At 40.3% G+C, this 14,131-nt stretch overlaps 1 protein-coding gene across 1 annotated transcript; it reads right to left on the bottom strand.

The window, feature by feature from the left end:
• Window positions 1–6,585: 6,585 nt before the first annotated feature.
• Window positions 6,586–10,199, bottom strand: LOC146373595 (extracellular calcium-sensing receptor-like). Its single transcript, XM_084950102.1, has 9 exons — window positions 10,090–10,199; window positions 9,526–9,820; window positions 9,339–9,425; window positions 8,889–9,158; window positions 8,478–8,684; window positions 8,115–8,390; window positions 7,804–8,031; window positions 7,593–7,716; window positions 6,586–7,505 (listed from the first exon to the last, which is right to left on the bottom strand). The coding sequence occupies exons 1-9, from the start codon at window positions 10,197–10,199 to the stop codon at window positions 6,586–6,588; spliced, it is 2,517 nt and encodes an 838-aa protein (XP_084806228.1).
• Between the last annotated feature and the right edge of the window lie 3,932 nt (window positions 10,200–14,131).

Raw genomic sequence — 14,131 nt, 5'->3', positions numbered from 1 at the left:
CTTGATACAGCCTCTGCCACCACATCAGATCAATTGCTCTGGGCTCCTTTGATCAGCTCCATCAGCTAGTGGGGGTGGGGGGGTCATAGTTTCGTCCCACCTTCGCTGTTGTGATTGGTGTGGGGGTAGGGACAGGCTTGGGGCGTCAGGGGATTCCCCAGGAGCATCTTCCTTGGAGGGCTCAACCCGGGGTTGCGGTCATGGCCTATTAAGGGCTCTGTTGGCTCTTAGGTGACGGTTTCCTTGTGGCTGCGTGCAGCGGGGCTAGGGGAGGGTCTGTGCTGACGGACGTGGGTTACTGACCTGGTAGCCTGGTTTCCCGTGGGTGGGTCTGGGATGGGCGTGGGGTTCTGGGGGTGCTCCGTCTCTGGGCTGGGGCCCTGGCTGGGCCTTGGGGCTTGGGTCCTGGTTGGTGTGTTGCCGGGGTTGTGGGCAGGTGGGTGTATGGGGGCCCAGCCCTGGCGCGGTGTGCCGCCAGTGCATCGAGCCACCTGGGGGGCTCTTCAACTGGTGGGGGAGGCTGTAAAATCTTGCAGGAGGTCTCCTCTCTTCAGGAACTCACTCTGCAGGAGGGGGAGATATAGGAGAGGTGAAGGAAGATCTCCGCCTGGGCGTCTATTGTCTTGTGTAGTCTGGAAGATGAGTGGATGACGGGGTGGGTGCAGTTTTCTCTGTGGTGGGGTCGGGTGGGCTGTCCCGGGCTCTGTGGCACTGCTGAACTGGGCCCCGGTCCGGATGGGCCTGGGCCCCCTTTCCCTGGTGGGTTGCAGAGTATGGGGGTGCCTACAGGGGTCAGCGGGGGAGCTGGCCTCAGGGAGGGGTCACTTGCCCCTCCCTACCTTCCCTCCCCATCTCCAGCTGCCTCCCTCTTTCCGCTCCACCACAATCACCCACACATGCAGGGCCTTGGGGTAAAGGTGTGTCACCAGGGTGCAGGGGAGGCATCCCCCCCCGTCCCCTTCTGGCTGCCTGTTCCTCAATTTTATCCCACAACTTAGACACTCACATTACTCACACTCTCATAACACATACATATAGGACCTTGGGGGTGGGCACGTTACACGGAATCCAAAAGACCATCAGGGTGTACAACCTCACCCCTGGTGTCGTTGGGTTTTAAATGCACCTTAGAACACACATGCATCAACACTACATATGAGCGGGCGGAGGGAGGTTTGGAGTCTTCACACACCCCCGTTCTCTGCAGCCTGTTGGAGCGGGGGGGGCTAGGAGGAGGATTGGGGTCTGGAATGTTGGGCCTCCCTGCTGCTGCCGAGTCGGGGCAGTCTGCTTCTCTCCACTCCAGGGAAAAGGGTAACACCACCTGGGTCTAATTTGAAATTCTAACCATTTGATAAGCACTTTGTGAGCACTTATAATTTGAGCCTATTTGTCTTCTCTCATGAAAAAACCCAACAGTCCCCAAACCTAGGATCATGACACTGAGGCTCCCTGTGCTCTGTGGTTGTGAATCAAGCACACATGACAGTGGGGAAGGACACCTCTTGGTCTGCGGCTTTCTCATTGGCTGACCTCAGCTTCCATTCCCTCCGCATGGAGGGATGTGGATTCTGTGCACTGGTTCATCATGGTGATGACAGAGGTGAGTGTAAAAACAAAGTGCTTGGCGCACTTTGCAAACCTAGGCAGTGATGGCATGTTCTTTTTGAGCAGGGGTGTCGAACTCCAGGCTTTGAGGGCCAGTGTCCTGCCAGTAGTGATGTGCGATACCACTGATTTCCTTTCCGATCTGATACCACGTAAAATTCAGGGTGGTATAGACGATACTGATCCGATACCGATACTCTGTACAAAAACGTAATGTTTCATTGTATTTCATAATACAATATATAATTGTGTTATGTAATTGTAAAAATAATATAATAATAGAGGTTCATAATGACTGCAGGACATCAGACTACTTGTTCTTATTGCTTAATAATGCAGAATTATCATATAGAAATAAAAAACCTGAAGTTGTGTGCTATTTAAGCATGTTGCCTGCCTGCAGCACTAAAGGACTCAGCAAGAGACATCTGTCTCGCCCTAGCAGCACCTGTCCCTCTCCTTTTCTTCAGTTCACCTGAACATACGCTCGTCATATTCTGTGATATGATTTACTCTGAGGTGTTTGACGAGGTTAGTGGTGTTGCCACAACACCTCACTGTCTTGGCTGTTGTCTTGGCTGTTTGTGGAGGTAAAATACGTCTACACATAACGCCGTTAACGCTCAGCCATTGTTGTGAGTGTGCACGCGAGGAGCTGCGACACATTTATACAGCCGTATTTCGCATATGACTATGAAAGACGTAAGAGGAAGTAGTTCCTTCCCATTTAGATGATCCGAATGATATAGTTTCTTTCCACTGTGTTCCTGTTAATAATAAACTACAAATTTACCCCAAAGTACTAAAATGTCAATATTTTAATATGAGAATCGATTCTAGAACATAAATTACTGGTATCGGAAGAATCGATATTTCAATATCGATCCGCACACCACTACCTATCAGTTTTTGATCTCACCCTAGGTCAGACCTTCCCAAAGTGTTGGGCCCGCCCCCTAGGGGGGGGGGGGCGCAGAGCCATTGCAGGGGGGGCGCGGCATGAAAAGGGAAAAAAAAAAACCAATGCTTGGACACTGCTAGCACGGGGCGCCTACACAAACGCAAAGCAGGAGATAAGCATGACTGAATATGTTTCCAAACCAACTTCATTCTAAGCCAAAGACTAGAAAATATGGTGAAGCATATCTTCCCTTTGGTTTCACCTGCACAAGTGCCAAGGTAGGTCTCCCCTGCAGAATTGGTTTTCCCTTCGTCAGGCGCACGCGCTGGGCTCTTCATAACACAGACAAACAGTATCCCACATTCTTGATTTTTATTTCACAAACACTTGTTGTAATGACTAACTACTCCTGACATTTTGGAGATGTTAGCTCTTTATACAGTAAAGTTACAGTGGGATACAAATAATATCAGGCTGATCCTGCCACAATTTGTATCCCACAGTTGTTTATGTTTTTAAACCCATTTTGCACAGAGAGGCATTTTTTTGAAAAATTTATTGATAGCAATGTTGAATATTATTACACAGGAAAAAAACAACTACATGTAAAATAATTACACCGTGACGCCTCTGCCTTTCTAAATAGAGGGACAGTAACTGCGTGTGTATATGTAAGCGTGTAAAACCTGAAGATAGACACAAAATACTGTTAATCTGACTATCTGCCATTCTGCAATTCATCTCATGTAAGCAATAACGTGGCGTACAGCTGACGTGAAAAAATGCGCATACCTTTAACGTTGCATGACGAACTCTGTATTCCTCGTCCACACGTAAATGCAAAAAAGGAGTTTTAAAAAATCTCAGTTTTCGGTGATTCCAAACGCCGTTTACACGTGGACGAAACAGCTGCGTTTTCAAAAATATCTGTGTACGTGCGGACGTAGCGTAAAAGAGTTAGTAGTTTATTTTCTTACTACCTGCAGATTACTTGTATTTGCTTAATTGTTTACTAAATGTTTGAGGTGTGAAATAAACCGCAATTGAGCAAAATATGGGTGTGTGTGGTTGGAGGATGTGTTTGCGCATGCGCGTGTGTGTACACGGGGGGGCGCGAACATTTTTCTGTAAAACAAAGGGGGGCCCAGCGAAAAAAGTTTGGGAACCACTGCCCTAGGTCAACACACCTGAATCACATGATTAGTTCATTACCAGGCCTCTTGAGAACTTCAAGGCATGTTGAGGAGGTCATTTAGCCATCTAAATCAGCTATGCTGGATCAAGGACACATCTAAAACCTGCAGGACACCTGGTGGTGATTTTTTGTTTTTATGGGCTGACGATTTTTTTTTTCTAACGGTATAAACAATGAAAGGTGGTGGATTGGCCAGATGATGGCCGATGTGTAAAAATAAGTCAGTTGTTTGGTGGTGGCTATGGCGGAGCTTCCACAAAGGCCAGCAGGTGGATGAGGGAATGGGGAGACAGGAGGAGGAGAGACCAGAGGCGGCCACTGGTCCGTGTGTCAGGTGAACTGAACTTCAGGTAAGAAGTTATGACCTGCAGTCTATCTGGGTCAGATATAAACCAAGTTTAGGTGTAGTTTATTTTCGTTGTGCTGACTTTTTACAGTCAGTTACAATAACTCGTGCTGCGTTCTAGCTAGCATGACTCAGTTGCTATACGGCTGGGTGGGTGCTATGATGTTACTGATAGTGAACTTTATTTTATTCATAAGGTTAGATAGTAGTTGCCAACCTAACCATAAAAAAAATTAAATCGTCCCGTATTCAGAGAAAATATAATGCCTTTTGTATTGAGCTGAAAAGGAACGTAGTTTGTCCCGTACTTCAGAATGAAAAAAAGACACAAAGCTGGAGTTATTCTGTGTCTTTACGCTGCAGCTGTGTCTTCTTCTCTCATTCTCCCTCCTCCCTCTCCTGTTGCTACTTCAATCATGATTTTTACAATTTCTCCAGACCAGAAAATGCTTTAATATCTGCTATATTTCCATTTCCAGATATATTGGCATTTGCAAATGCTCAAATACTGAAGTGCATTTTATTAGCAGTACCTGGCTGCGACTTGCCCTATTAATTCCTATGTAACATTAAGGGTGTACTTCATTAGTTCATTTTATTAAATAAATAATGTAATATGTCATTTATTGTTGTTTATCTGCACTTGAATTTGAATAATTTTAAAATTTGTTAACCCTTTAAGACCTACCATAGAACCACCTCCGCCCGAGCTTATCTTTATATTTTTACATAATGTAGTGCCATTTTTGGGAGCATTTCAAGTTGCTATACATCAATAGCACATTATATATCAATATACACGTTATATCCCAAATTTTAATAATATGTATGCATTAATTCCATAGTAACTAAAGAAAGAAAGTAAAGTAACAAAGAAATTGCAAAAAAGTGCAATAAACTACAAAAAAATTAAAATCATTTTAGTTTTTTTAACATATATTTCTAGTGAGAGAAATTTAAGAGTTTTATCCCTGAAAATTTTAAATACAAAGAAGTTGCACAAATAGTTTCCAACCACGAGAAATTTATTTTGAGTGTCTTCATAGTTTTATTTTTGAGATACACCAATTTTTATATATAATTTTCTATAATAATATATACTGCAGGAAAAATGAAAATAAATATTATAATGCAAATTTGCAAAAAAAAAAAACAGCATGTGCATCAAAATAAACAATTTCCAGCAGTGCAATTTGAGTTCTAACCATCCCAGAAACTATACAGAAAAGCATAAAGTCAAACATGACTTTTAAAAACACCAGTATAGGCTTATAAGGTAATGGCAGACATGCAATAGTTCGCGCTGACATCCATTCCAATGTAGGAAGTGTTATGAACAGCTGATTGGATCGGCAAAGCCTGTTTCTAGAATATTATGTTTTTGTTGCTGCAAATACTTTTCCCGAAATTTTTGCAAAGCCATATGTGGAAGGAAACCTTGACTTGGGACAAGCTGATGGCATAAAATGTAAGTACAACTCCTCAGGTTTCATATGCAAAAAGCTGTATTGTGCTAGCTTATGTGGTTGCAGTTCTACAGGGATTTAAAATTAGTTACGCAAAACGGAGCGTGCCCGGCCCAACCGGTCTTAAAGGATTTAGGACCATGAAACCTTGAAAGCTGACGTTCTTTCTGTTTTCTATAAGTATATGAAATATGAAAGTCATATATGTAATAATCTTGCAATTAATTTACCTTATGGTAATACCTCTGCTGTTTGGTGCGACTTCATGCAGGAGAGGCTGGATCTTTGGATGGTTAGAGTTCAATTAATGGCCAAGGCAACCTCTGTTGAAATTACTATTTGTAAATGACTATTTCATTGATACATCACACCTGCGAGTATAATTCTACACACACACACACACAGCTGTGAAATATGGATGGCATTTTATTTTTGTGTATTAGACATATATATATTCCATTAACAGTCACTTTTCCACCTCATATTATTTTACCTTATATTGTCATCCAGATAGGAAATATACTCTATACTTTCAAGACTTATCTTATGTATTTATATATATATATATATATATTTTTTTTTCAAGCTTTTTCAACAGAACTCTTTGATATGTTTCATATTGTGGTACATGATAAAATGGAATATTATCCAGCTAGTTTTTGATCAGTATAAATACGTGTTTATTGTTGTTATATTGTATGTTTTTGAATCGGGTGTTTTTTGCATTTTCTATGGATATTTCACCTAATCATCAGACTTCTTGGGAGTCTTTCATTTTGCATCAATGAATAAAGTTTATTACATAAAAATTACCACAGGTACTTCAAGGTAATCATTACACTTTTGAAGTATTCTTGGTATTAAAAAGAAACAAGAAGTCATGCATTTTGCAGCTCCAATTCCTGCTTACTACACAAATTACTACAAGTTTTTTTCTGGTATAATCATACTTCTTGAAGTTTGCATTAATAGGTTATTAACACAAACTTCTCGGGATCTTTCTACATATTTCTGTGAATTCAATTCATTATGTATATGTTTTTTTCCACATGTAGTTTTTCACTCTGAATCATAATGTTTTCCATACAATGTCACGACCCATTAAAGCTTTTCTTGTGTTCAGTTCTGGTCTTATCAGGATTATGTAACATTTGGGTCCAAACAGTGCAACTAACAGGCCAAAACTTGAGGCCAGGATGGCAAATGCCTCCACCGCATCTGCATGGTTTCCTGGTGAGCTGATATAAGCAGGAACAAAGGCCACCCACACAGCACAGAAGATCAGCATGCTGAATGTGATGAGCTTTGCCTCATTAAAACTATCAGGGAGATTCCTCACCAGGAATGCAATTAGAAAACTGAGGAAAGCTAGCACACCGATATAGCCCAATAACACTGAAAAACAAACAGTGGAACCAACAGCACATTCATAAACAATCTTGTTATTGTGATATTGAGTGTTTTTATGTGGAGTTGGAGAGGAAGAGACAAGCCACGTAGTGCAGATGGCTGCCTGAATAGATGTGAAAACCAAAACTGTTCCTCTCTGCTGCATAGCACCAAACCACTTCAGACTGGCTCCCCCTCCTGGCTTGGAGGCTTTGAACACAGCCAGAACAACCATGGTTTTTACCAGGATGCATGAGACACACAGCACAAAGCTGATCCCAAATGCTGCATGTCTGAGTTGGCATGTCCACATCCTGGGTCGTCCAATGAACAGCAGTGAACACAGGAAACACAACTTGAGTGACAGCAATAGCTGGAAACTAAGTTCTGAATTATTGGCACGTATTATAGGTGTTTTGCGATGATAGATAAAGATCCCTAGAACAACAGCACATATGAATGTGCCCAGTAAGGAGCTTGCTGTCAAACAAATACCCAGAGGGTCGTGGTAGGAGAGGAACTCTGTCTTCTTTGGAACACAGTGGTCACGTTGGGAGTTTGACCAAAAATCCTCTGGACAACTGGTGCACCCCAAGGAGTCTGATACAAAAGAGGGCAGATAGTGAAACACTTTGTATATTTAATATAAATCAATTAAATATGCTGTGCTGAGAGATAAATAGTTACTGCTCTTATTAGTGACTTTTCCCTCAGAACAAGGGATGCAGTCAAAGCAGCATTCGGGTTCCCCCTTCCTTCTCACCATGTGGGTACCAGGAGGACAGCTCTCACTACATACTGATCGAGGTGGCTACAAGAAGAAATTAAAAATGATCTGCCTGAATGACATATAACATACATGTGAAAAGATATAAATGTCTGAAAAAACATATATAACCTTTTTGGATTTAAAGTTCCAGAAAATTTTGTCTTCATCAAGTATGAGTTCTTCACCTTTGAAAGCTGATCTCTTAACCTCACCCACATTCTGAACTTTAGTGCTTCCATCAGGGAGCCACAACCAGTTCATCACATCATAAATTGGCAAAGCATCACCACTCTCATCAAATGACACTTGATCACCAAATGGTGTGGTGAAGTTCATCCTTTCCAAGTAATAAACAAGCTGTTTAAAAAGAATGTGTTTTATCTAACTTGCAAATAATTACAGAGCAATTGACTTAGATTGAGTGTAACCTGATATCACACCTGCCATGGCTTCAGTGACTGCAATGTGGCACAGCTGTGTTCACTGAAAGGCCCTTTTCCTGGCTTGCAATGCAGCATATCATCAAGAGAATGTGCAAAAGCATAAACAGCTTTGTATACATTGTATTCAGACCGGAGGTTGGAAATGTCCAAAAATTCAGTGTCTTTATTTTCAAGTTCTTCCTGTCCAGTGCATAGTGGACCTCCACCTTCCAACCAGCCTGGTGGAGCTGGAGCAAATCTACACTGAAATGTGAATTCCCAAAACTGATTCACCTGAAATATATGATTGAAATATGTTTGTTAGACATAAAAAAAATATGCAATTCTTGCATATACTACAGTAAATGGTTCAACTCTTACCATGCTATTCCCATAGCTATTGTTGTGATATAGGTCAGGACGTATTTGTAACAAGAACTCCCTGAACCCTGGTATTTCTCCTCGGCGAATAGCAATGCCCAGTGTACCACCCAGGTATGGCATAAGCTGAGGGGTTTGGAGTAGAGTAGCTGATGTCCAGGCTTCACTTGCCATCCACTGTAGGCCTGTCACATTTTGCCTTACTACCTGTGCATTGTAATAAATCAAAAGTTTACAGTGATACTGAAATTTAAAAAAAATAATATCATCATGAAATTCTACTAGTTTCTGGTCTGCCAAAATAATTCAATGTGATTAGTTTTCTATACACATTCACATAAATATGAAAGATACGTATTGCACTTAGTGATCTTTTAAATTAGTAATAATTAAATTGTTTTAAAGCCAGACCTCTTCCATAAGCTTTATCATCCGACTCTCATGTGCAAAGACAATGACAACTCGAGCTGTGGATTTTTTTATCATGTTCACAATCCTCCTGACTTCATCTGTGCTTTTGTCCCAAGGTAAAACTTCAATGTAAGCAAGGCAAATTTCACCAGAAAGACTCAGCTCAGATTGTAAGGCTCTTGCTGCATGAAGTCCATAATCATCATCACTGACCAGCAGGCCTGCCCAAGTCCAGCCAAAATGTTTGAGAATGTTAATCATAGCACGTACCTAAGTGAATACAGATTAAAACATTATTGCATAGGCTAGAAAAATCTTTCTTTAGCATTTCTTTTCATCAGCTTTACAGCACATCATTATGTATTCTGTTGGTAAACAGGTATTCATCAGATATATCCTTACAAACACTAGTTCTTTATTTTTCATTTCTTTAATGTTGGTGACGTTTACCTGGAAAGCATCACTTGGGATCGTCCTAAAGAAGGATGGATACTTTTGACGGCCACTCAGGCAGGAACATGTGGCAAAATAACTCACCTGTGAAAAATACAGACTGTATATTGTATATTATTTTTGACATTAAATTTACAATTAAGTTAATATAAACAATAATAACATGCTATAACTGAAAACTTACCATAGGTACTCTGTACAAACCTAAGACGCTGGAGATGGCAATAGAAGGTGTAGAGGAAGAATCACCAACAATCCCTATGACTGGAGGATTTCCAACACATGTATCATCCAATATAATTTTTTCCTCTTGACCGCTGACTAATGACAATGCTGCACGAAATGCAATTCCAAGTTCAACGCAGTTATCATAAAAAGTGTATCCCAGAGTTACATTTGGTAACAGGTTGGAATTTCTGTTGATTTCATCAATAGCAAAAAGCATAGTTTGTGCCAGCCTAAATCCTAGTTCATAAAACCTAAAAAGAAGAAAAAAGAGAAAGATAATTATTGAATAATACAGTAATACAGCAGAATACTTGGAAAACTTATTGCAAAACTAACAAAAAAATTACAGAAAATTAATGACAACAATTAAAGATATATTTTAATCAAAAAAAATAACAGATGCTTAAAAATCTATATACTATATTACTTAAAATTCAAACATGATCCCTGGAAATATATGGCAAAGCTAGTAGTCACTAAACAAATAGCAACAATTAAACTGATAATCTGTTAAGCGTACCCATGGCATGTAGGCTGTTGTGGCTTTGAGGTAAAAGACAGATCAGGAACGCTTCTAAAAAAGTGAATTGGAAACAGTCCTCCCAGAACGACATCCCCACTCTTATGCATGCCATTTAGATGAAATTGTCCCTGTAACTGACAGAAGGGAAATACATGAGATGATACAGCATAAGAAAAGTAGAAATACAGCAAAATGATCAAGAGCAAATTGGTTTGTAATAATGAGCACATGACAGCTTTCTGATTTTCTGAGCCTAGTAATTATGTTTCATTGCTTTACTAATCCCTTTTATTGAAATGTTGTGTCACTTAATCTTGCACTCCACCCATTAGGGAAAAAGAATAAGAAGGGGGCAGGGCATATAATGCATTTCATATACACTGGTATATCAATATAACAGAAGAATGATTATTCTTGTGGTTTAACCACCATACAAGATGTATAAAAGGAAAAATACATATCAAAATTTAAATTCATGTACAGCAAGTTTCATCATGAATGTCTCAGAAAGGTCATGTTTAAAAATTCTATTCCCTATTTGACTTGTCTTTGACTGCAAAATTGCTATATAATCAGAATATTTTAGGGTTTTTTATAGATTTAGTTTTTTAATGCCACACTACGTGGACCTCAGTGAGCATGTATTAAAGTATCTTTTTATTTTCTATATTGCTGAAAGTATTATCTCACGAATCAAAATCAAAATACTGAATTCAGGTGTTTAATCATTTCCATGGCCACAGACGTATAAACTCAAGTAAACTCAAGCAAACTCAAGAATGAATCACTTTCTAGAGCTCAGGGAATTGCAGTGTAGCACCGTGATAGGATGCATCCTATCCAACAAGCTGAGTGGTATTAAAACAAAGTTACTGTGATTGGGAATGACAGCAACTCAGCCATGAAGTGGTAGGTCATGTAAAATCACAGAGTGGGGTCAGCAAGTGGACAGGAGCATAGTGGACAGAAGTTGCCAACTTTTTTGCAGAGTCAATCACTACAGAACTCCAAATTCCATGTGGCCTTCAGATTAGCTGAAGAACATTGGGTAGAGACTGTTACGGCCCTAGCAGGGCCTCCTCCTGAAGGTGCCTGTGTGGGCGTGTCCCACCACCTCTTCTGCCTGAGGTGCCACCTTTCCCTGTTACACAGCTGACTCACATCAGTAATTAAAAGTATTTAAGCCCAGGGAAAGGTGAGCTCTGGGCCAGAGTGCCATTAGTGTGGTTACAGCTAGTGAGCTGAGTGTTTTGCGGTGTTTACAGCTAGTGAGCTGTGTTTTTGTGGTTTTCAGCTAGTGAGCTGCGTGTCTGTGTTTGTATCTAGTGAGCTGCTCTCTTTTTGACTTATTTTGTACTTTATTGACTAACGTTTGAGTTTTGTTTGTTTCTTTAAATGGTGATAGCGGCTTGTCCGTCTCTTTTAGTTGAGCTACTTTAATAAAACTATTTAATTTAACTGTTTTGCCTCCTTGACTCCTTTTCCTGACCCGGACACTTTTTGTTACTTCCCTCACCGCCTAGACCCCTCAGGGGAACGTAACAAGTGGCGGCTCGTCCGGGATCTGAAAAGGGAGTTTGAAATTAGTGGGTTTTTAGGGGTTTTTTGGCTTTTGTGGAATAGGAATAGGTTTCCATGGCCAAGCAGCTAACCAACCCTTAAATTACCAACTGCAATGCAATGCAAAGCAGTGGCGTAAATTACACAGCTATTATCTGGTTCTTATATAGTGCTTTTCCATTCTACCTGATTTGCTTTATGCAACTTGCCTGATTCAAACAAACATTCACACCCATTTATACACCCCGTGCTTTCTATTTAACATTCATTGTCCAATGGATGCATCCTTCTAAGTGTAAAGTTTGGTGGACATGAATATCACTCAAGTTGATGTTCATGTGAAGTAGATAAAGGAAGGAGATTTCAAGTCTGTCCTGCTCAAACAATCTTTCACGCTCTTTCTGTGAATACTACATGGTCTAATTTCAGGGGCACGTAAGTACTGCTGATATGAAGTAGTGAGAAATGTTTCTCATGGCCGTCTGTTTGTTTCAGCACCTACACCTACACCCCAAAAATTGCAGGTTAGTCTTGTTAGATTGTGAGATTTCCATCTGTAATGAGGGACATTTAAAAGCTGATGTGTACCGTAAACCTGTGCATAAAGATCAGTATTTAATGTTTGATTCTCATTATCCATTGGAGCATATTGGGTGTCATCAGGACGCTACAACATAGAGCCACCACCATCCGCACAGACACAGCGGCCAGGGAAGCAGAAGAACATCATATAAGAAGGCCCTGAGTAAATGTTTTCCCTGCTGGACATTTGTAAAAGCTAGAAAAGGTGCCTAAAGAAAGCTCCAGCTGATCCAGGAGAGAAGGACAGCTGCTGCCTAAGTGAAAACCTGTAGTGATCCCCTATGTATCAGGAGTATCAGAACAGTTAAGACAAATTTTCTCTGAAATTTCTCTGAAAATTCGTCTCAACTTCAAATTCGTCTCTGTGGTTTTTGGGGTTTTTAAACTGATCTCACAGCCCATTGTTCATTCAGTGGGCTAGTTTCAGTCATTGTGCAAAGGTATTGTTTATAAGGTTTGGGAAACCTGCAGTTAACTGAAGAAGTCACTGGGATGAGTGACGAAACATTTCTTCTACTGAAAATCTATTTCCAGAAAAGAAACAGAATTAAGATTTACTTGCCTGGATGATTGAGCATGCTTCAAGACATGTGCACCTACACGTGTATGGATGATGATCTTGGTGTCTCCTCAATGCTGATATTAGACACTGGGGGTTTTGCATTGTTGAGACGGGTTGAAATTTCCATCTGCTGTGCTTCCACATCCACAATTTTGTCTCCATAACTCTGAAAGTGAAGTTGCTCTTTCTGCATCTGAGGCTGTATCTCAGGTGGTTCCTGTAGTCTTCCATCTCATGTGCTGTTTCCTCATGTACCAGCTTGATGTAGTCCTAGCCAAAGAAAGAAAATTTATCTTTTCATCTAGAAGTAGTGTTTTCAATGAGAAAAATGTTTCATCACTCATCTAAGTGACTTCCTCAGTCTCCACTGACTGCAGGTTTCCCCAACCTGCGGGCAGTGCAAGTAAATGTTTCCCACAATGAAAATGCTACCTCCAGATGAACAGAATCTAATTTCTGGAATTTCTTTAGCTGGATGACTGAGCATGGATACCAGGCTCTAAATATCCTTTCTAATGCGGTAAAGTTCTATATTTTAAAACAGTAATTTGTGGATATGGATTCTCTTTTGTGGAATAAAAAAAAAACTATATAAGTAAATGTTGCCTGGTTTTTTGGTGTGGTTTGTGTTTGGGTGCAGGGGAGGGGTGGAGCAGTGGGTTCAGGATGTGGTGGCAGGGGAGACTGACCTACACAGCTGATTGCCATCATCTAATCATACCTCCCTATTTGAATAGAGTGTGGGGGCCCAATGAGAGAGCGGTGTTGGGCTGAGCTAGAGTGGAGGCAACTGGAGAGCTGCAATAGCAGAAATCATGAAAAACTATGTCAATAAACATTTACTTGTCTGGCAACACTGTGTGAATTGGGTCCTTTTGTGTCACAAGAAAAACATTAAAAAAATTCTTATAATATGAAAGATTTACTGTTAAAGACAGCTAAATTTGGCCTAATTGATTTTTTTAAAAGTTTTTTTTTCACCATAAACCTTTTGGGCTTATTAAGAATATTCATTAATCTTTTAAAACTGAAAATAAAAATCAATCAAAATGAAATTAACTAAACGCACAAAAAACAAAGTTCTTGGCATCCATCTAATTCCCTTATAGTGTTTGCACTGGACAGGAAATGTAGTATATTTTAGACCCTCCCCCTGCTACATCTTTTTCCCAGATGGGTGGTGTGCAAGATTAGTCAACACTTTTCAACAAAAGGGAGTGACAAGACAATAAAACCTAATTACTAGACTCAGAAAATTAGAAATCTATCATGTGGTTATTATTACAAACCATTTTGCTCATTTTTCTTTATTTCTCTTTTTCTTATGCTGTATCA

This window comes from Perissodus microlepis, chromosome 14, assembly GCF_051167445.1.
Source record: "Perissodus microlepis isolate ML-2025 ecotype Zambia chromosome 14, ASM5116744v1, whole genome shotgun sequence".
Lineage (NCBI taxonomy): Eukaryota > Metazoa > Chordata > Actinopteri > Cichliformes > Cichlidae > Perissodus > Perissodus microlepis.
Note: the sequence above shows the minus strand (reverse complement) of the source record. Positions and strands in the feature narration are given on the sequence as shown.

Excerpts from the sequence above, each read along its gene's own strand:
- LOC146373595 (XM_084950102.1), bottom strand. The coding sequence starts at position 10,199 with ATGCATAAGAGTGGGGATGTCGTTCTGGGAGGACTGTTTCCAATTCAC. Across the intron at positions 8,685-8,888 it reads TGATAAAGCTTATGGAAGAG|GTAGTAAGGCAAAATGTGAC; the intron begins GTCTGGCTTTAA and ends TACAATGCACAG. Across the intron at positions 8,032-8,114 it reads AGTCACTGAAGCCATGGCAG|CTTGTTTATTACTTGGAAAG; the intron begins GTGTGATATCAG and ends CTTTTTAAACAG.